Below are 21,710 nucleotides of genomic sequence, written 5' to 3'. Positions count from 1 at the left end.
AGGTGTCTGACACTTCCTTCTAAGTTTGTCATTTCCCTTTCCATGGAGAAAAGTCTGCTCATGATTAATACAAGGCCAGTGGGTTTGTTTCTATATATAAATAAGCTTACCGCAAAGAGTTGCCTCAGAAATGGGTATGCAGTATTCATTGTTTTTTAAGCAATATCACTTCTCATTTTTGTAACATCTTATAAGTGCCCATTTCTGTTCTGAATGTGAAAATTAGGTGAGAGAAAGTTTCCTGAGGTTTGCTGGTTTTAAACAACCTTTGGAGCCCCTGTGCTTGACTCCTGAGATTGTTCAGAAAGAATCTTACTGACCTCAGAAAAGGTCCTCAGCGTTTCCTCAATGTAAGTTTTGTGGTTCAGTTCCTAGGTTGGCTAAGCAGCCTCCTTGTGTTAATAGTTCTGGGCATATGAAATCTTATTGGCAAAGAAATCTATGCTTTCTTTCAATTGTGTCAGCCACACAAAAATAGTCTCTATGCCTCATAGTTTCATTGACTATCAACGATAAGAGCAGGACTTTATATATATATATATATATATATATGTCCAGTAAATAGGTAGTAGCCAAAATTTATACATCTATAGTATTTTTTATTCCATCTCTTGAAGTATAGTAAGCAACTGTTTCCACAGGAACAGTGCTCTTTACAATAGACAGTGTTGTGGCTGCTCCAAAGCCACAGGCAGAAGGTGTAGGTGTCTGAAGGGCACCAGATCTTTCCGTCTGTCGCTATGAATTTTCCAGTGGGTCATTATTTGTTCAGACTTTGTATCTCCCTATCCAAACCACTGTAGTGCTTTGTATTACTGTGTGTGGTAATGTCACAGACGTGTCAAGGGCTGCAAGAGGAATCCTCAGAGTCATACGAAGCCGAAACTCACGGTGCAGCCACGACAAGGTCTGCTCAGCAGCTCCAGTTCAGCTAGTTAAGGATTTCCCCACTAAGGATCTAACTCTTCACTTCTGTAATATTATCTATGGCTCTTTTAATACCATGCACATTAGCTGGATGGCTTTAGGTAGTTTATCCCCTTTCTGAGGGGATTTCATCTGTAATGGTTCACTTCGCTGGATGTGCGGCAGTTATTAGGACCGTATCTCTCTCATTTTCTTCCCCCACAAAGTCATTATCAGGCGTGCTGCTTGTACAGGAGGAACTGTTTGACCGGCTTCTTAGCTTTGTGTTACAGGTCTTGGTAAGCCTTAAAGAAGGCAAGTTGTTTGATTTTATTTTGAAGGAAGATAAATGCTGTCTGGGGGATTTCTGTCCTCAGCTGGTGAAAGCTCTCTGGTTAAGGTTATAAAACTAAAATTGATGTGGCTTTTCCTGGAGCGAATAAAATTTTGCTTTGGGAATTAAGGTAGGGTGCCCCCTCCTCAGCAAGGGCTCTTTGTCAGTGGGAAGAGGAGCATACGGTCCACATTAGCAGTGCCACCCAGGTAGGGAAGTACTTTTCTCCAGAGGGGAATTTATACTTTTAAAAGTATTAGCTAGTGGGCTGGAGTTAAAAGCATGTGTATTTGTAATGTAAAGCACATGCATCACTGGCTGTGCCATGGATAAAATACCAGGCCTTCTGTTCACTAAGAAACTAAATATTTATTAAGGAGGGAACGTGACAGCAATTGTCCTAAATAGGATGGCTTCATAACAGAGCCTGTCCTGGTTTTGGCTTACCCAGGTTTGCCGTGTGCTTGGACTCACAGTGACCCCCATCAAAAGCGCAGAGGAGAACATTTGTCTGCAGCTCTGCAGGTTGTGTTACATCTCGGTGATGTTGAGCTTCAGATGGGAGCGTGGTCAGCACCGAGTTGTGTTTTTGATGGACTCCTGAACAAAACCACTACAAACCACGTTCTGACCTCTTTCCTCTACAGACCCTTTCTAGGTTTCCCTTCCCCACTCCCTCTGTAATCTCCTTTAATCCCAGGCACATTGTGAAATGCATTCTCATCTCGAAACCGTGCTGTAGAAAGGGAAAAAGCAATATTAACAAGGGGAAATACGTGACAACACGCTGCTGTTAGATGCTGACATGCTGCCTGTCAGCTCGCAGTTGCACGCGAAACCCAAAAGTGCATCCTCCTTCAGATGAAGGCAGATGGCTGGGTCAGCTGAACAGCGTTTCCCACAGTGATGCTGCACCTCGTCACCCACCCAGCGGCCTGCAGAAGGCTGGGGGCTGGTGCTTCTCAGCTCCTTCCTGTCTCAACCCGGTTGCCGGAGTCACAGCTATGACTGTACGGTCACAAGTGCGTGCTGAGATCATCTCCCTCATGAGGTAGATGAGGAAAACTGTAATCACAGACTTGATGGGACTAAAAATTGCCTGGTCCTGAACAGTCTGTCTCTTACTGCAGCGCTTGGCTCCAGGATTTAAATAGCTTTGTTTTCCTAATCAGTTCTGTACAAATATACGAGCCGGTCCTTCACTATGAAGAACCTATGCACCCTTCTTTTAGCCACTCTTGTACAGAAATATTTTATTGTACCCCCCTCACCCCCCCCCAGAAAAACCCCAAACCACTAAACAAGCAGAAAAACAAACACACAAAGAAAAACCATGATACAAATAGGGCACGAGCTAACTTGACAAAGCAAATGTTGGCAATGGCTTGTCCTTTCTGGGTGTTGCCAGCTGCGTTCTGGATCCCAGCCTGCATTCTTCGTGCTCCATGAGGACTTGCCGATGACTCCCAGCACTGGATGTCGTGGGATTAGAGCGCAGGCACGAGCGGTAACATCTGGACACCAGGAGTGAGCATCATACCTTCAGGAATGCCGGGGGAGTGCATGCCTTGGCACTCCTTTTTTGTACCTTCAGAAATATCTAATTGGTTATGTGGCCAAAAATTGCTACTGCTTTTACATGATGTTCTGGGATGTGTTGTACCAAGTGATGTTAAACGATCCCATGAGCTGTGGTAAGGAATGGGAGAGGAGTTAGCGTGCAGTCTAACAGCTTTTAACCTTCTCCTCCAGCTTTCCCTGTGCCCTGAGTAGATTCTCTCCAGTAAGACACCACCCATATTCGTTAGCTTGTTTAATTTCTTTTCTCTCCAATCATTTTATTAATCAACTTGCAACATGGAACGTGAAAGGAGGTGTGGTAGATTAATATTGGCTAGATGTAAAAGGTAGTTCAGAATTGTTTCAGGGCGAAGGAACTGCCAGATGAGGAGGGAAGAAGTCACTGAGATTAATTCAAAATTGGGAAAGAATGGTCAGAGCATAGGTGGCTGGGCTTTTCCTTGGTGTTGCAGCCCATACCAGGACCCAGGTTTCAAAAGCTGCTGAAAACGAATCTCTCATATTCATACCCTCACTAAAGATCTGTAATGCAGTTAGGGCTCTGCATGGGGATATCCATCCCGGGATCTGTTCTAAAGACTGACATGCCGCTGAGACCTGTCATTGGAAGCCATGCATTTTGTCAGAAGTATTACTGATAACTTGATTCTGCACGTAAGCTAATTCATTGCAATACTGACAGGATGGTTTTTTATTTGTGCTGTTGTCCTTGTTTTTTTTCCCCAGTAATGCAAGGCTCTGTAGTCACAGAAAAGAGTGATGGCTTCTAGTGCCGTGGGGAAAGGCAGCTGCTCGTTCATGAAATGAGCAGTTGGCTCTTCTTGACATCTGGACCTCTGAAGTCCAGACACGCATTGCTTGCATGGGTACTGTAGAGCCTTGCAATTTTGCAGGCCCGCGAGCCTGCTGTGCAGTGTGCGAGATCAGGCTTTGGAAACCCACGAAAAGTTCCTAGCTCTGCTCCTGCAGTCCTCAGACATGGCTTTCCTTGTCTGTAACAGTGTAAGGTTTCCCCCAGCACCTCAAGGGGCTTTGAGGTCTTTGGGTGAAAAGCAGGAGAGTTATTTCTCGTGTGCAACTCCTTTCTTATCCAACTCTGCCTGCAGCAGGGTAACAGCAGCCCAAGTAGGAAGCTTCCCTGAGTGAAAGCAAGCAGGCAAGAACCTCTCTGGTGCAGAGGTTCCCCACTATCCACCCTTGGGGTTTTAGCTGTTGCCTGTGTGGTCTCACAGCAGCTCTGGGAGTTGAGCCGAGGTAAGTGATGATCGGAACAGATAACTGTTGGCTCTGCTTTCAGCAAACACATTTGCCAACCTGACAGCGGGGTATTGCAAGGCCTTCCACTAATACAGATCTCCAAAGTGCTTGCTGTCTGAGGGATGGAGGGGGCAGGTACCTGCAAATCAAGCCCTTTGCAGAGTTTTTTGGTTGGTGTTTGAATCCCTGCACTGTGGAACCCCAGCTTCCTGCATTCAGGCTTTAGGCAGTGAGATAATTATCTAATTGCACTCGAGGATCCTTTGAAGCTGCTGCTACTGGGCAAAAATGGGGAAGCAGCAGTGCACCAAAGTGAATTGTGTTTAATAAGAAGACGCTCTAGAAATGGTGACACACACCTAATGGAGACTTGAATGAGAAGAATTTCACAAAAGTTCAAGATAATGCAATAAAACCTGTGAAGAACAAGAAAATATTTTCCAGCATTAAGTACTGGAGAATAAGTATGTAAATGAGTAAGTCCCTGGGAAGACAACTGCAAATGGATTCTTTGCAGAGTTTTGCAGTTGTTCTTAGGTGTCCATCATGCCTTGGGTTAGATTAATTAACAGGATATTGAGGGCTCTGTTCTCTGTTGTACAATCCATGGATTTCCCTCAAGTTACTCAGCACTGTCCTGCTGCAGCCATGTGCTGCCATGCAGCCATGGCAGTCCCGAGGTGACCAGCAACTATGCCTTGAACAGAGAACCTCAGACCATGATGCAGACTTTGCTGCTTCACTTAAAATAATGAATCATTCATAGGCCAGCTTAGATTTGTTAATAAGATTAATTAAAACTGTAGGTGAATGCAGTGCCTTGGAAGTCTTCTCCTTGAGACCGAGGGCCCAGTCTTCTTGTCTGTTGCCCACTTTTTCCTTCTGGTGCCTGTTCTGGTTCTCTCCAGGCAAAACCCAAGTCTTTGCTGTGGGCTGGCTGGTTCCTGGGCTCGCTGGGCTCACACCCTTGCGTTCAGCTGCCATCTCCTTGTCAAGGGACTCTCTGTCAGTGAGAAGCTGTGTCAGTGATGTTTGTATTTTGAGGAAACTCCACTCACCGACTCGTTGCTGCAGTGCTTTGGACAGTTTCCAAACGGGAAGTGCCACCAACATGCCTGCTTGGCACCCGTCACTGATTTATTTCTCTATTACCGTGGGCAGCAAAACTGGCACAGCTTCCTGGGTTTTCTGCCAAATTATACTGAGTTAATAAAGATGATGGAAAATATGTTTGATCTTCTCCAGAACTCGGAGATAGAAACAGTACTTTGTGCATTGGGTACTCTGAGACCTAAACGTTGAGTTGTCATCATCGTCCCTTTGCAAGTAATGTGTCAGAGCACAACAGCTAAAATGGTGCCTCAGTGGCTCTGCGGTTATTGAAGGATTTTTATTTCATTGGTAATAATTTTGATTCCTTTGCTAAGCAACGGATTGTTGAGGTTTTTGGTTTGTTGTTACTGTTCATTCAATGGAAATTGGAGAAGTTCTGTTTGGTTTTGTGTTTTGTTGTTTGGTTTTTTTTTGGTCGAAGGTCCTAAGTCCTACCACAAACATAGATCTTGTCCTACTTTGAGCCTATTTTACCTGCAGTTGCATATATAGGTGTTTGTAGGCAGATTTCCGTACATTGCATGTGTAAAGCCGATAGCCAGCAGTTACCAGGTGTGTGTATGGGCATACTTACTGTAAGCGAGTTTTCAAACAGCTGAAATAAAGCCCTGTATTGCCACCCTTTAAGTTAGTGGTCCTGCATTGTTACCAGCATCTTCCTTTTAGGAAATGAAAGTAATCTGTGTTTTCCCCAAACCTTTTTTTTTTTTTTAAAAAAAACAAAAACAATAATAGCTTTAGGAAGAGGGCAATAATAGCTGGGAGGAGGATCCAGTGATGGATGGATGTGGTGGTATTTGGTTTGCTATTACCAAGCAACATCCATGTTTATTACTTCGTGCAGAAGAGCTAAGCCTCTGCTTGTATGCATGTGTGATAGGGAAAGGCAAAATCTGTCCTGCCTGTGTGATTTTTGTTTCATGTGGGCTACAGCCGTGTAACCTGCGGGGGAAAGAGGCCCCGGGGTGTCTTGTGGGCCCGCCTGGGGTGCTGCCTTCCTGCCACCCTTCTCTAAGATCAGCTGGCTCATGAGGATGATCGGGGCTGGCACAGAGCAACCCGTGCCCACCTCTGCTCACTTCCCAGGCCTTCCTCATGCTCAGCTGACGGTCCCTAGGGCCATCGAGCTGCCGCTGGCCTGCCAGGTGTGGAAGCGGAGCAGAACGGCCCATGACCCTGCCCGCTGCGCCCCTGGCTCCAAGCAGGCTTTGGGCCTCCTCGCTCCTCTCTGCTCCCCACAGCTTCTCCAGAAAGGGGAAGCCTTGGCCTTGTGGTGCTTGCCGGCTGTCTCTGTGTGGAAGCGGTGCTGCTCTCGGGCTCGCCCCCCTCACAGCTATGTGCCGGGGGGCAGGAAGCCGCTTGCCTTCGCCTGGCTGCACCCCAGCAATCGTCTGTGGTGTGCTTGGGCTGCGCGCCCCGCTTCCGAGGCAGCCGAGAGCGAGCTGGCAGCAGCAAGCAGACCACCTTCCTCCCACAGGCCCGCTTCGGCAGGGTTGACAAGGCACCCGCTGACTTGAGAACAAAGGCCTCGAGGTGGGAGCTTCGGCACCTGCGCTGCTGGTTGCGGGTAGGTGTGCAGAGCTGTGCAGAGCTGTCCCACGCTTGGTCTGCGCTGGCCCTCACAACCGGGGCCCTCGTGTTAGGGACTGGTCATCTGCGCCGCCTCCTCAGCCCTCCTGCCAGCCTCGGGATTTCTATCCCTGCGCTTATTTGGGGACTGGGGTTGAGAGACCTCCTCTGTAGCAGAATTCAGTCAGGTATATATGACTTTGCCAGATTATTTTCCCCAAGTTGCTTTGAGTTTGACTTTCCTTTCTGAAGGAACGGATTTTTGTTCAGAGAGGGTGTTGTTGGGAATAATACTTTGTCCTGGACAAGCTTCAGTACTGTTTAACCGTCCCCAGTCCTCCTTTTCCCCACCATATAACTCAGGAAGACCTGAAATCCCTCTGGAGTGTAGCTATTGTCTTCTGTAAGGGTGTAGGGAGAACAAAAATATAATACAGTTCTTCAAGCAATTGTCTGTCTCTCACTTTTAATTTTATACAAATGCTTTTTTCCCCAAATATTGTAAAAAAGCACCCTCCTGCAACAATTAATAGATCATTCATTAATGATCATAACTACTATAATTAACAAGAAATCCTTAATTGTTTTATTTTAGAGGTAGGGCATCTCAAAAGCAACATAAGATGGTGTACCTCCAGTAGGAGCAGGCTTTGGCTCATGCCTCTGAAAATCTTTTTTTTTTTTTTTTCTTAAGGTTTGAAGCCTCCTGTTTTGTCTATATTTTATTTGTAGCCCACCAAGCAGGTTTTCTTGGCAGAAGTCTTCATGGGAAAGAGTAAGTCGCCTTGCAGCCCTTCCTCTTCTGAGCAGATCGCCTGTTAAGATGGGGAATCTCGAGTGAAACCAGGCTAAAATTGATTAAAGAGTCCGGGATTAGCTAAGAGTGGTTAGTTATCCATGATTGTTCATGGCTGGGACTCAGCTTATAATTATGCAGCCTGACTGAAAACAAAAGTAGTATTTTAAACAGGTGTCCTGGAACAAAAAATTAGAATGACAATATTACAGTAATAGCTGGAATAACTGGTTGTAGGAGTTCGGAGCGAGACAAACTTTCCACCCAGTTGTGGGTTTACCTCCAGAGCGTCCAACACACGGCAGTTGCAGTCACTGGGAGAGTTTCTTTTTCCCACTGAAACTTGGACAGTTGCTGTCACAGCAGGGATGTGGAAGCCCGGGTTTCTGCCTGCCAGGGGCAGCGGGCAGCCCCCAGAGACCTGGTGTCAAAAGTGAATCTTGGTAGGAGCAGGGAGATGCTGCTGTCAGACAGCTCCAGATTCGCAGCTTGGGTAGGATGGGAGCTGGGGACACTGCTTTGCACCAAGTGGTGTCACTTAAGGTCCCCAGAGCACACAGAAACTCTCCGTGGGTGCCCTTGGCACCTGGGTGGAAACGAGTGCCCTAAGCACTTGGCGGCAGTGAGAAGACATTTGGCACCCCAGGCTTTTTAGGCATGCTGCTTTCAATCCTAATGCATGCCGTGCTTCTTTAGGAAACATACCTTAATCGGTCGGATTATTAGTTGGTCTGGAAATGTGAAATCCTCTTTCTCTTAGAGAGCTCTAGGGATTTTTCTAAGGCGTTTCACTTGATAGGCAGGTGTCTGTCAGGCTCAAAACATCCAAGAGGGCCTGATTAATCCCGATGTGTATTTGGCTGAGAAAGTTGCTACTTGACCCATCCAACCGAAGCATGCTCAGGTGGAGGTGCTATGTTATTAAAATGCAGAAAGAGCTGACATTCCATAAGCATGACTTGGAAGGAGCTTAAACAAGAAAAAAGAAAAGAAGTAACTAGAGGCATGTGAAAAAAACAGCTTTGGACTAACCCAGACTCTTCCAGACTTTCAGCTTCACGAATGAACAGAGCCTTGGGAATTGCCTCCACAAATGACTGATTATATATGCAGTTCTGTTAATTAAATGTAAAAATTGTGTAGGAAGTCAGAAGATACAGCTACTTGTTTAATTAAGCTAATTAAGTCCCCAGGTAGCTTTTATATTTGCTTTATTCACTGCAAGTGTCTGGCTTGTTCTGTTTTTGAAGCCACGTCAGCATTGACATGGCTCAGAAAAAAGGTTGTACTTCTAGGATGCTGACTAATTGTGCCTGCGGGGAGGAAAGGACGGGGCAGCAATGGGAGAAAGGATGTTCTGGGCTCCAGGGTAAACGGCTTGTCTTTTGTGTCTGATCCAAAGACAATAAAAAGAGCTCCATCGATTTCAGCGTACTTGAGATCAGGCTTCCCAGCCTGGATTATCTGTTGTGGGGAGGGGACAAAAAATTTAAGTTTACAGGAATTACCGTTCGTGCCAGATGCAGTGTTGAAGATATCTTTTTATCCCGGGGGTCCATCTGACTTACATTTACGCAGCTCCCCATTTCGGAGAGGCTTGCAGGCAGCCAGCCACCCTTGGCGCTTGCCTCTTCCCATCCGCGGGGAGGTTTTCGGAGAGGCATGCCAGGCTCTTTGCGAGGCTGACTGACTATACCTGCTCTTCGAGTTCAGCGGATGCTTCAGTTGGGTGTTGATACGTTGCCTGAGAGATTACCCTCCTTCTGAAATTGTTTTCCAAACCTCTTCCATTGATGAATCACGCACGACCAGTTTTTATGATGTGTGTGAAGGCATATGATTAACGAGTCCTGTTTTGGTCTCTCTGCATCTGTTCCCTCGTTTGCTACTGAACTATTTTTTTTTTTTTTTTAACACAGGTAGGGGAGAAGGGGAGTTAATAACACCTGCCTGGTTGTCTGGAGTGACGTTAATGCAGTTCTTTTTGGGAGAAGGTGTGTATAAGATGATTGACTGGGGCCCCTCCTGTGGGAAACAGATCCCTCGCAGCTCCCTTTGAAGTCGCACGGAGCTGAGCGATCTGAGCAAGTTCAGGCATGGGCCACGGTGTAAGTGGTTTGAATTACTGAGAAAAGTCCTCCGCGGTCCTGTGCTGAGCTGTGCTGCCAAAGTGCTGCATTTCACAACGAGAGCTTAATGAAACCGTAGCTGAACTCATGGCTCCATACCTGCTCGTTTCCAGCTCACTTGCCAAAATCCTCCAGTGCTTGTTTTCTCTTAGGTATGTCTGTAAAGTTCAACAGAAGTTAAAGTATAGGCTTAGCTCTTGGCCAAAATCCTGTGTTCTTACAGGTACAAAGGGGGGTTAGTAAGCTTGAACAGTCTTACCCATGGTTTGAGTTACAGCGAAATGTGCCATCTTCCAGTTCCTTGAACTAGAAGAGAGTGGCAATTAAAGGTTTCACGACTGATAAGCACGTACTCCTCTCCCAGTTAGCTAAAACTTTGCCAATTTACCCCTGAAAGAGCCAAAAAGTCCACGTTTTACTTCCAGTTGCCAAAAAATTCATGCTTCTCCCAGCGTAGCAGGACTTGTTCCACTGTGGTGCATGTGCTGCTCTGATACTAGACCTTCTGTTTCCTAAGGGAACCATGCTGTACCAAACAGATCTTGGTGTTAGGAAACTTTTCTCTGTACAAGCACCCTCTCTTTTAATACCACGTAGTGCTCTCTGAATATCACTGTCAAGTACATGCAGATGATCGCATTCCCTTATCGCTTATCTCACATTTCATACACAGCTCCTCCTTTGTGTCATATTTTCACACTGGTGATTTTTTTTCTCTGAGCCTCCCCAGCACTGGCTTCAACTGACCCAAACTGACTGCACGGCCTGGTTTTGGCTTTAATAATTCTGCCAAGAATAACACTGTGGCTCCTGCTTCTCACGGTTTTTGTCTTTAAGCAGCCATGGTTGATGCTGGAGGAAAAAAAAAAAAAAAAAGAAAGGAAAGAGACAAGAAGCAAAGCTTGGTGGGTGCGTGGTATGTGAGTTGCTGGATCCCGTGGGTGCAGCTCTGCTGAGTAGGGTTGTCCCTTCCGCAGCTGCACGGCCAGGCTCTTGCCAGCTGCTTCCTTCTGAAGTGCTCACATGTCATTAAATGCAGAGCATAGTGAAAAATCTGCTCACTCTAGGGAAGGACGTACTAGTGATAGATGATCTTCACTGACTGAAGAGATTGAATGAGGGCTTGTGTTAGGAGTTCCTCCTTTGGGGGAAGAAGTGGGGTACCATACTTCTTGTTCGTGGGTGGCCGGCTTCAGGTTGGTGCGGGCACATTTCATTGTGCCCAAACGTCTCTGCTTTCGCTTGCTGGGTCGGTAGGGCTGTCCTGAAGCGTGGGCTGTTTCTGTAGCTGCAGCGCTAAGCACGAAGGCACTAATAAAGGTGTAAAGCAGAGGCAGGAGCACTGGGAGCCGTGCCGCGGGGATCGCAGAGGTTGGCTGCGGGGCCTCAGTTTAGCGAGCAGCTCAGCGACGTATCACCGTGGTGCTTGAACATCGTCTGCTCTCAGCAGCATTGCAGCTTCCAGTGCCCTGAGCACCAGGAGCCAGCATGAGGCCTCTCTGCGATGCATGGCCGTGGGACATCGGGAGGAAGCACGTCCCGTCAGGTGGGGCTGCTGTCGGGAGCTGCTCCATCGTCTGGTCTCGGGCAGGCTCATCTGCGGTCAGGCATTAAGGCACCAGTTTGCTTTCGGTTTTCTAGGTCAGAGATTATTTTCTGTTTCAGGCACTTTCCACGTAGCTGCAAGTTGATCTCAGTTACCCCGTTGGCTGCTGCTTAGCTGGTCACATTTCATCTGTAAAGGAAATCAGGGCGGGTCCAAAAGCCACACTTCTATCAGGAGAGTGTTAAATTCAATGATTTTATTCCATTGTATCTTACCTTGTTGCTGCTATCAGTGTCAGACCAGAGAGGCTGTTAAGACAGTCTGGTTTAACCTTTTGCATAACACAGGCGGTAGGTTTCAGAGAATCACAGCGTGGTTTGGGTTGTCAGGGACCTCACAGCCCATCTAATCCCAGCCCCTGCCATGGGCAGGGCCCCCTGCCCCCAGCCCAGGCTGCCCCCAGCCCCATCCAGCCTGGCCTTGGGCACTGCCAGGGATGGGGCAGCCACAGCTCCTCAGGGCAGCCTGCGCCAGGGCCTCACCGCCCTCTGAGGGAAGAATTTCTTCCTAATTTCTAATCTAATTCTATCCTTTTTTAGTTTAAAACCATTATCCTTTGCTCTGTCACTGCACCTCCTGACAGAGCCCCTCCCCAGCTGTCCTGCAGCCCCTTCAGGCCCTGTCTGGCCGCTGTGAGGTCTCCTCGGAGCCTTCCCTTCTCCAGGCTGAACACCCCCAGCTCCCTCAGCCTGTCCCCACATCAGAGGGGCTCCAGCCTCTGAGCAGCCTCGTGGCTTTCTCTGGACTCATTCTAATACTTCCATGTCCTTGTGCTGGGGGCCCCTGACCAGAATGCAGCACGTTAGGTGGGGTCTCACGAGAGCAGAGCAGAGGGGGACAATCCCCTCCCTCGCCCTGCTGCCCACACTGCTGCTGGTGCAGCCCAGGACACGGGTGGCTTTCTGGGCTGCAGGCACACATTGCCAGCTTGTGTTGAGCTTCTCAGCCACCACCACCCCCAGGCCATTCTCCTCAGGGCTGCTCTCAGTCCATTCTCTGCCCAGCCTGTGTTTGGTTTGGGATTGCCCCGGGACAGGTGCAGGACCTTGCACTTGGCCTTGTTGAACCTCACGAGGTTCGCACAGGCCCAGCTCTCAGGCCTGCCCAGGCCCCTCTGGATGGCAGCCCTTCCCACAGCTTGGTGTCACCAGCAGGTGTGCTAAGAGTACACTTGATCCCACTGTCCATGTCACCAACAAAGATGTCAGAAGACGTCAGAACAGATGAATATGTTAAACAGTTCAGTCAGTCCTGTATCCAGCAGGGTGCTGGTGTGCCAAAACACGTTCTGCTTCTGCAACACCTGATATGTTGGAGCTTCAGTCCTCATCTTGGAGCCTTTCAGCTGTAATGTTTCACTAGACTCTGCTGCTGTGTGCCATGAGGAGGTCTTGAGTGTAGCTACGTCCTCTTAATTGAGTGCTCTTGAATTGTTGTACAACGTGAGCATGGCTGCTGAGTTGGTATAGGGGATTTGAGTGGTCTTTAATCTCAAAGTCTGGAGGGGAGGGAGATTGCTTTATAAACCTGCTGCTACTTCTTGCACAATGTTTGGGGTTTTTCTTTCTGTTTTGTGAGACTGTGCTGCCCTGGGCAGAGGGATCTCATTTGCAGGGAGGGAGAACAAGGTGTGTCAGGGAGCTGGGACCAGCTTTTGTCTGTGGATGAGGCTTCTGTTGCATCTCCTGGTCTCAGGCTGGCTGCTTGTACCTTGACAAACCTTGTTTTCAGGACAAAACAGAGGGCTCCTAATTGCACTGGAGACCATGTATTTCAGAAGAAGTGAGAAAAGATTCTTTTTGTGAATGTGAAAGCAGGAGTCAAATATATCACTGTCCATGGAGGTTGGTGGAAAAATGGTATGCACTGAAGGATGACTTGAAAACCTATGTGAACAAAGATTTTGCCCTAAGTCCTGAAATCTTGATAACCCATAAATCACTTTGGGGGACTGTATGTATATGCTATAAACACTGTATGTTTTGAGAGAATAATTTCTTTTCAAAGTTGTATATTTCCCCATTGAACTGAAATTCAGACAAAAATGGTATCACTACAGTTGAAGTTTTGGGGGGGAATGCTTTCCATATTAATGGAGACAGAGGGCTGGTCAAACACAGCTGCTGTGAGCCAGTGCAATAGGCAGCCCCTGCAAACCCCATATTAATCATGAACCAAAGCTAAATATTTAATTCAAATTTTTGCTGAGGTGTGTGGATATATATTTATATATATAAATATATTTGGAGGGTGGAAAACGTGGTATCCATAAAATCGGCATTATGATAAGATTTTCCCAAGCAGTTCTAGTTTGCACGATTTGCATCCCATGAAGACCATCTCCTCTTGCCTCTCGGCACAGAAGCTGCAGGGAGCATCCCTAGGAGCGGTGTGCTGGGGCTGGTGGCCCCAGCAGGCAGCACTGCTGTGTGGCTCCCCCATTAGATATACAGAGCTCAACTTTCTCTTTTTACCTGTGTTTTAATGTCCGTCCCTTAGAAAGTTAGTGCAGATCCCTGGATTAGCCCATACACTTTGCCACGAAGTGTTGGAAGGGTATGCGTGGTTCCTAAGATAAAAAAAGGGAGCCCGTCCTTTCTTGCAGGGCAAGGATGTACTTTTCTGCTCCACAGTGTGCACAAACCATAGAATAAAACGGCTCGGGTTGGAAGGGACCTTAAAGGTCACCCAGTTCCAACCCTCCTGCCGTGGGCAGGGATGCCACCCACTAGATCAGGTTGCCCACAGAGGTGCGTTAAATGCACCTCTGTGAGGGAAGTCGATGGGGAAGGCTTGCTTTTCTTTTTGTCAGGCCAGGAAAAGGTGACTGCACAACAGTAAAAATGGTTTGAAACGCTGCTATTTAGTCATCCCTCCAGAGAGCTCTATTTTCAGAATTCCTGTTCCGCACGGCTTATCAATACTCACGAGGTGTGAAGCTCCTCTTCGCTAATTTTATCCTTGCAATTTGGGGGTGTACGGAGGGGGTGCTTTCTTTTCTTCCCCCTTTAAGTGAGGTTTCTGTGACAGTTGACTCAAACTTCAGGGCTTCTCAGCTGTGACTTTGCTAAAAATTAGTTGGTGAACATAAAAGAGAAACAAGATCTTAATTAAAATTGTAACTGAAAGCTAAAAAGCTGCTAACCCCCCTCAAAATTAGCAAACAACAACAACCCCCCTCCTTTCAAGGATGGCTTGACTGACACTGGGATTGAGTCTCTAATCGCTAAAATGCTAGTCTGTATCTCTACCTCGTTTAGATTAAATGACAACAGGTCTTTAGGGAACAGCACTGACCGTTTCCTGTTTTCTGTGGTTTAAGGTCAAAAGGTGATTTATATCAGAAACTAGAGTTTACCTCGGCACAGGTGGTATTTTGAGAGTGAAACAATTTCAGTGGGATAAGATAATAAGGAAGAACTAAGCATATAATGCACCAAACAGGTAGAAGTGAATCTTTTGAGACCGTTCTGTGTGTTTAGTGTTATTCCTGCTTTGTTTATCTGACAAACTGGAACACTCTTAACCATTTCTTCTTTTAAAATTTATTTTATTTTCATCATTGCTTCTTCTAGCGAGAAGAAGAGTGTTGAATGGAAGAGGCTGTTCAACACTCAAGGCTCCTTTAAAAAATAAGGGATTTGTTCAGTACTTCTAAGAAAAAGGAGGAATCAATTTGAAGCATGGGTGCTTAATTTCTATTAAAACTAAGGGTGTGCATGAGAGTACATATAGCTTTGTGTGTTACCATATGTTGGTAGGATCTTTCAGAACAATGTCCTAACGTTGCCTTTACTTTTTCAGGTGGATTTGGAGCCGGAAGGTAAAGTGTTTGTCGTCATAACCCTTACTGGCAGCTTCACGGAAGGTAAGGGCCTTTTTTTTGGCTTGTTTCGGTTAAGAGCTCACTGCTGTTGCCATCAGTCACCAAGCAGGGTGTAAGTGAATAGCTTAGCCCATGCAGGTTGCACACCAAAAGCTTCTCAAGCAGCTGGCAGTTTTGAAAGGGCTGCTGCTAACCTCGCGTGCTGGTGACCATCTGGTCTGTTGTTGCTCTGATCTTGGGCCCAGGGAGTTGATTCATGCTCAGCCTGGTTTATTTATCCGAAGTTGTCCTTCAAACAGATTGTTTTTGTCACTTGTACTTTTCACCTGGGTGCCTCTTGAAGGGCAAGACTCAGGAGCATGTAGAACATGTTTCAGACATCTGGATGGCTTTTATTCTGTAATGATTCCCATCTACTTCACATGCATTTCTGTTCCCAGAGTTCACTTTGCACAGGAAACTCGGAAAAAATTTTAGTGCAAAAGCTGCCCTGAAAAAAGTATCTGGGCAGATACTTCTTTCCATAACCATCTTTTATAGTGTGATGGTTTTAATTTCCCTGCTGTTTGTTGAGATAGAAGTGAACTCTGGTGTAAGTGTGGCGGTGAGCTGTGCTGGAGGAACCCAGGAAATCTGGAACAGGACTCAAAAAAAAAAACCAAAACCAGCTTATTTTCCTCAGACCTTTACGGTTGTTACTTGTAGCTGCAGCCTTGAACTTTGGGGGATGTTTTCTGTAGAGAAGCCAAGAATCAAGGCAAGACCTGCTCCACTACCCTTTACCTTCGGTCTCGGAGTGCTGGATTTCTAACGCTTTCTCTCATTCTACACGGGAACACATTGCTTGGCACAGAGGGAGCACCAGGGCTGTGGCACGGTGAGCGCACCCTGCTGCTGCTCTGTCCTGGAGGCGAGGAGGGCTCGGGCTGCAGTGGTTGCTGCAGGGGCTGCAGGCGGCTCTGTTCAGCTGCTGGCTCACGTAGCTCACGCATCGCGCTAGGAGCCCAGGACAAAGTGTGCCAAAACCCCTGCCTTTTGTTTTTCAAATGCAGGGTTAAAAATAATCTCGTGATTTGCTCTGACCCTTCTGGAGAGCTGTGTCTCTGCTGGTTCTGCCGCCTGCTGTGGTAGGTAGGGAGCTGCTGCATTGCGGGAGCTGACAGCTCAGCTTCCTTTGGGTGATGCACACCACAGGGTAGCTGCGGCCTTTTAAAGCATTTGAGCCCAACGTGTAACCCTCTGAGCTGTACCTGAGGGCCAGGCAAGGGTTTGCAGAGAGATGGCGTGCTCTGCAGCAGCGTTCCCAGTTGGGTGGCGTGGAAGCAGCAGGGTTTTGCAGGTATCTGCACACAGCCTGGGGCTGCTCGTACCCCTAGGGACCACGGGCAGGGCATAATCCTGCTTGTAGGAGGTGTGTTAGGAAGAGAGCAGCAAGCCTGGCTCTGACTCCCAAGGCAACTTACGGTCTGGGAGTGATGGAGAAGACAGGGAGTATCATACCACTGTGCTGAACTTTTCAAAGTAAATATCAGGTGGCTTTGTGCCTCTGACTGTTCCTGGGGCAACACAGGTAGACAACTGCTTTTTAGCTTCTGTATTGCATGTCCATAAATGACCAAGTGCAAGAAGGAGGGTCAGCAGCTTTTTGAACGGCATCTCAGTAGCTGAAGGAGCTTTAGTTAATGCTGTTATCTCCTGTTTAGTAACCAGAGCTAGAGAAAGGAGAGAATAGTGCCCAGAGGTGCTGCAAGGACCTTTCCTTGGCTTGTTTTGGTGGCTTAGCAGAAGGAACCTCTAGGCTAATATATTGCCTTAGATGCATCTAAGTGGAGAGCTGTTCTTCAAGATGTGATGCACTGGGGGAAACATGGAACATGTGTGGGGGAGAGGGGCTGTTGGTTAGGGAGGAGTGGTGATGCTTTGTGCAGCCACAGCTCAAGGCAGCAGGCCAGGTGAGTAGCAGGGGTGTTGGCCTGGGTCTGAGCTGGTGGGGAATGGGCTTTTTGTCATCCCATCTCCCAGCACAGCATTACAGCAAGTAACGGTGCTGCTGGCGAGAGCAAAGGCTGCTGGTGACCAGCGTGTCATTGATTTGTAGGGTGTCCTGATGTTCTTAGGCTATGATTGATGCAAGAAGTCAAATAGCATCATTTGGTATATAGTAAAAGCCAATGGCTTCTCACTACAGCAGCGATGCACTCTGCTCCTCTTGCTTTCAAAGGATTAGGGAATAAGAGCGGAGGGAAGAACAGCCCCTTGGCAGGGTATCGCAGCAGGGCAGGGAAGAGCAGAGTTCAGTTTTCCATCAAAACTCACTTTCTGTGTAAATCTGTGCTGGCCACAAAGTATTGCTTCAACTTTCAGTTCTTTATCTGTCAAAGAACACGTGTTTTTCCATCTACATTTGGATGCTGGGGTCTGGTAAGCATCCTTGTGGCATACAGTGCAGACAGATCATTTACCATTTCTCCTCTTGAGGAACACTCCCTACAGCTGTGCTTTGGCAGGGGACTGTAGGGGATGTGCAAATGGTTTTTTCAAGTTAATTTGGGTGTTTGTTACCGGAGAGCAGGGAGAGTACAAAGGTGTGCTAAGGAGGAGTTGACTCTTCTTGGAAGACTGGAGGCTCTTAGACAGCGGTAGGGGTGAAAAGACATTAGAAACTGTTAATTGTCTAAGTCTTTTTGCTAATGGGATCTCAAAAGTGAGAGATGGAGAACTCGAATGTCTGTACTGCTTCTGCTTTCAGAGGAAATCGGGCAATGTTGGAAATAGTTGACTTCTTTTTCCCCTGTAGTAATTGGGAATGTATGGACTTACAGAGCAAAAGAGCAAGGACAGCTCTCGGGGCCTTTCTTGACTTGTCAGCCCCATGCATGGTCATATTTAGGGTTTCCAAGAACAGACGTAGTCCAGAGCAAGTCTAAGAGCAGGTACTGCACTGCACTTCTTCCAAGTTGGGAAGTTGAGGCAATAGTCAGCGAGGGGTTTTCTTCTCAAAACCATTGAGGTATTTTTCATAATATCATGTTTTACTCTATTTTTTTCCTCTTTTTTCAATGTACCAGTGTCAGTAGGTCCACTCTGAGCCATCCATGTGCTTCCACGGCATCTCTTTTTGGCTTCTTTCAATAAACAGTGGAGACAGGAAAAAATGTAATGGGGTTAGTGTGAACTGTGGGGAGAATCTAACTTGGAAAAAGCCTCAGAGAGCTCTCGCTGAGCAAAGGTGGAGAGAGGATCAGTGCCTGTTACCGGTCTTCACACTGACTGGCCAACGTGTGAATTGTTTGAGAGGTGTTTTTTTGCAGAGCTAATTGTTGGTGTGTAGAAATGGCCAAGTTCACTGAACCTCAGCCACCATTATGTAATTCCGGTAAAGCAAAAGACCAAAAAAGTAGCTAAAGAGAGAGACAGAGAGGGGAGGAGGGAGGAAGAAGGAATTCCCAAACGTTAGGTACACCTGAGACTCAATTATTTCGCTGTCCTAGAAAACATACCCAAAATAGACAGTCCCGGTGGTGGTGGCAGCTTGTGCTTTTTGGCTTTGGGAGTGGTTGTTTTCTGTTTGATGAAAAGTTCTTTTGACCAAAAATATGATGTGGTTCTGCTTTATCCATTGTGAGAACGGAGGAAGAGGATGGGGCTCCTGTGACTGAAAGAAACGTTCACGTGCTGTGAAGATGAGCGCAGTATAGAAAATACACAGTTGGTAAAAGATTAGTCCTTTGTAAATTCCTACGTGTCCATCTGTCGCTGCCTCCTGAGGTGTTTTGGCATGGACAGAAGCAGCAGAGCTGTGTTTAGGAGCCTATTTGTAGGATTTCCACGTGTCCAGCTGGGCCTGGCTCTGGTTGGTAAGGGTCCCCAGAGGAGGCAGGGGTGAGGCTATTTGCCTTCCTTTACTTATTTTAAAGTCCGGCACTGGGTTAGTGGTTTTCTTTTAGTGCTGATGTTACTGCTTCATCCTCAGACCTTCTTCCAGCGGGTGTCCCAGGGATGGCAATAAGACAGCAGCTTCTTCCGCAGCTTGAACTCCCCCCCCCCCCCTCCCCGATTTTAGATGCATTACATTTCCCTTGGAGCCTCTTGCCTTCCTCAAAGGGAAACTCCCATGAACATGGCTCTTCTGCCCATCGGTGGTAACCTGCTGTTCTGAGACAGGGAAATACACCTGTCTCAGTTGTTAAATGTAGAGGTAAGATTTCAGGAGGAGAAAGGAATGAAGTGATAGGAAGCGAGGGAGGCCTAGTGAAATTACCCCTGCCCGCCTTTATTTTCTGTACTATGTGTATTTGTTGTTGCGCTAAGCCATATCCAATTATGTTAACCCACCTCGTTTGGCTGATAGTTCCTGTGCAAACTGACCAGTGCAAAATGAGAATGGAAATCTCCTTACCTCGGGAGCAGATTTACCTCTCAGAGGCACGACCGTGGTCCCGCTGGCGGTGTGTGGGGGGCCCAAGTACTGCTCTCCTCTGCCCCTCGGCTCCTTAACTGGCCTGAGACCCTAGCACTTGCCCCTTTTCTTTTTGAAGTAAATAAAGTGGCTTCTGCTAGAGATGCCTTTGCTGTGAACGTGCTCATCCATGAACATGAAGAGCGTTTTCAGCCGAGGAGCTGGGGAGGGGAGCGGGGAGCAGCGTGCCGAGGGTGGGACCAAGCAGTGCTGCAGTAAGGCCGTCTGGCTCTGCCGCAGCCCTGAGGACCACGGCTCTTCAGGAGGCTCTTCGGGAGCCTCACCTCTCCTGGAAGGCACCTGGAAGCACCCTGCCATGAAGACAGCATTGTCAGGAGGCAGCTCTACTCCTCTGGCCCCATGTGACTGAGGTCTGTGCTTTCCCTGTATGGCACAACGCTGTGGGGTCAGGATGGGCACCATGAGACTCCTGGCATGCACCTGGAGGACGATGTGAGCCTCTCTCCCTTCCCGCACTGGAGCCCCCCGGCAGTTTCTTTGCCTGCAACATGGCCATGACCGGGGTTTGCCACCTCTCTGGCTTATTCACTATTTTTAATTTGGAGCAAAGCTAATGAAAGTAATACAAAGTAATTATTTGTCTGAATTAATGAATGAAGCAAACCCCGTAGAAAATGAAGTGCTTCTATTTTAGTGCTTTGAACTCTTGTAATTTGCCTTTATTTTTCTGACATTGCCACTCAGAGTGATAATTCTGGCTTGAGGTTCAGTTTTAATTTCAGTGTTGTGAGGTAAGTGATGGTAGCGGTGTTTTTTTCTTTCTTTCAGCGTCAGGAAAGACTAAGAAAAAATTGAGTTCTGGACAAGAAATAGAACAAAGAGAATATTGAAGAGCCAAGTGGTGGAGCAGATATAGCACCCCTTGCTAAATATTTAATGTAGGTAGGCTTTGCAGCAGCAAGGAAGCCTGAACCTGCCTCTGAAGCAGGAAACGTTTCTTCAGCTTGCAGCTGTCACGTGGCACGTTTGGGATGGTTTGTTCTCAAGCACCACAGGGTTTGTCTTCTGCTGTTGTTTTTCTTAGAACACATTGTTTTTTCTAATGTGAAATGGTTTTTGTCTTAAGAAATAGCATTTCCTCAGACAGGCACCAGCGAAGACCTGCAGCCCCGAAGTTTTTTAGTGGTACGGCCTTTGTGCTAAACAGGGCAGCGCTGCGTGCTGCAGTGTGGCTTCTCAGCCCCACCAAAGCTCTGTGGCAGACGCATTATTAGCTTCTTGCACAAGGCAGAGAAAAAAAGATGTTTACTGGTCCTCAGTGACCTGCGGTAATAACTGTTTTCAGCCTGTTTTTTAAAGTCAGGGGAATAATTATTTGAAACTAGGAACCAAGAATGAAAAAATGTCCTGTTCTCAGCTGCTGGCCAGTTGGGCAACTCTTCTGTTTTGGGTGACTAGCCCGAGCCAGGCAGTTTTAAGGCATGTATTGGACGCTGCCCAGAGATCCTCCTGATCTGAGCAGGAAATATCAGCGTGGAACAGGGTAAAAATATGTTTTCCTGTTTTAGGTGCACAGTCTGAGAACAAGGAGGTCTTTAATGACAAGCCCAAAGTCTTACGTGGGACGGAGCAGCAGGGGACGTGTTTTTCTATACTCCTGTAATTTTTCTCCCCCTGATGCCTGATTGCTTTACACTGGTCACAAATGTGCATGCTTCAGGCAAGGGATTTCCAGATGCAGCCTGTGTTGAGTCAGCTCTATTCTTTGAGAAGGAAATAGGTGAGAACAATGTTGAGTCCCACGGGGGAAAAATCCCCCCAAAGTGCACCCTTGAGAAGATTGTGTCCTTACAGAGACCGGGAGTGTCACCAGAGGTGCTCTGCGTGAGAGGCAGGTGAACTTCAGCACCTTCCAGCAAGGCTGGGGATGCAGCAATCAGGTTAAAAAGTACGAGGCAATCCCAGAGGCTGATCTCAGAGTCTTGAGCTGCTGTCACTCCCCTGGAGGTCAGTCTGTGCCCCCCGCCCCGTGCTCCCAGGCCAGCAGGAGTGAGACTGGCTCTGTTGGTGTCACTAAGCACAAGGATGTTAAAAATTTTCAGCAGCACTGAAGATCCATGGAGAGAATTTTGAAGTCAGAGCAACCACAAAGGACGACTTGGATCCTTTTTGC

General features: G+C 47.3%; 1 protein-coding gene across 1 annotated transcript in view; it reads left to right on the top strand.

Annotated features, from left to right (window-relative positions):
- PRKCH (protein kinase C eta) overlaps positions 1-21,710 on the top strand; it is a 115,811-nt gene that overhangs the window by 12,583 nt on the left and 81,518 nt on the right. Inside the window, exon 2 of the mRNA XM_035328470.1 lies at positions 15,096-15,159. Within this exon, the coding sequence (XP_035184361.1) occupies positions 15,096-15,159 (64 nt within the window). The remainder of the gene's footprint in view (positions 1-15,095; positions 15,160-21,710) is intronic.

This window comes from Oxyura jamaicensis, chromosome 5 (genome assembly GCF_011077185.1).
Source record: "Oxyura jamaicensis isolate SHBP4307 breed ruddy duck chromosome 5, BPBGC_Ojam_1.0, whole genome shotgun sequence".
Classification (NCBI taxonomy): Eukaryota; Metazoa; Chordata; class Aves; order Anseriformes; family Anatidae; genus Oxyura; species Oxyura jamaicensis.
This window is presented reverse-complemented; position numbering and strand designations above follow the sequence as displayed.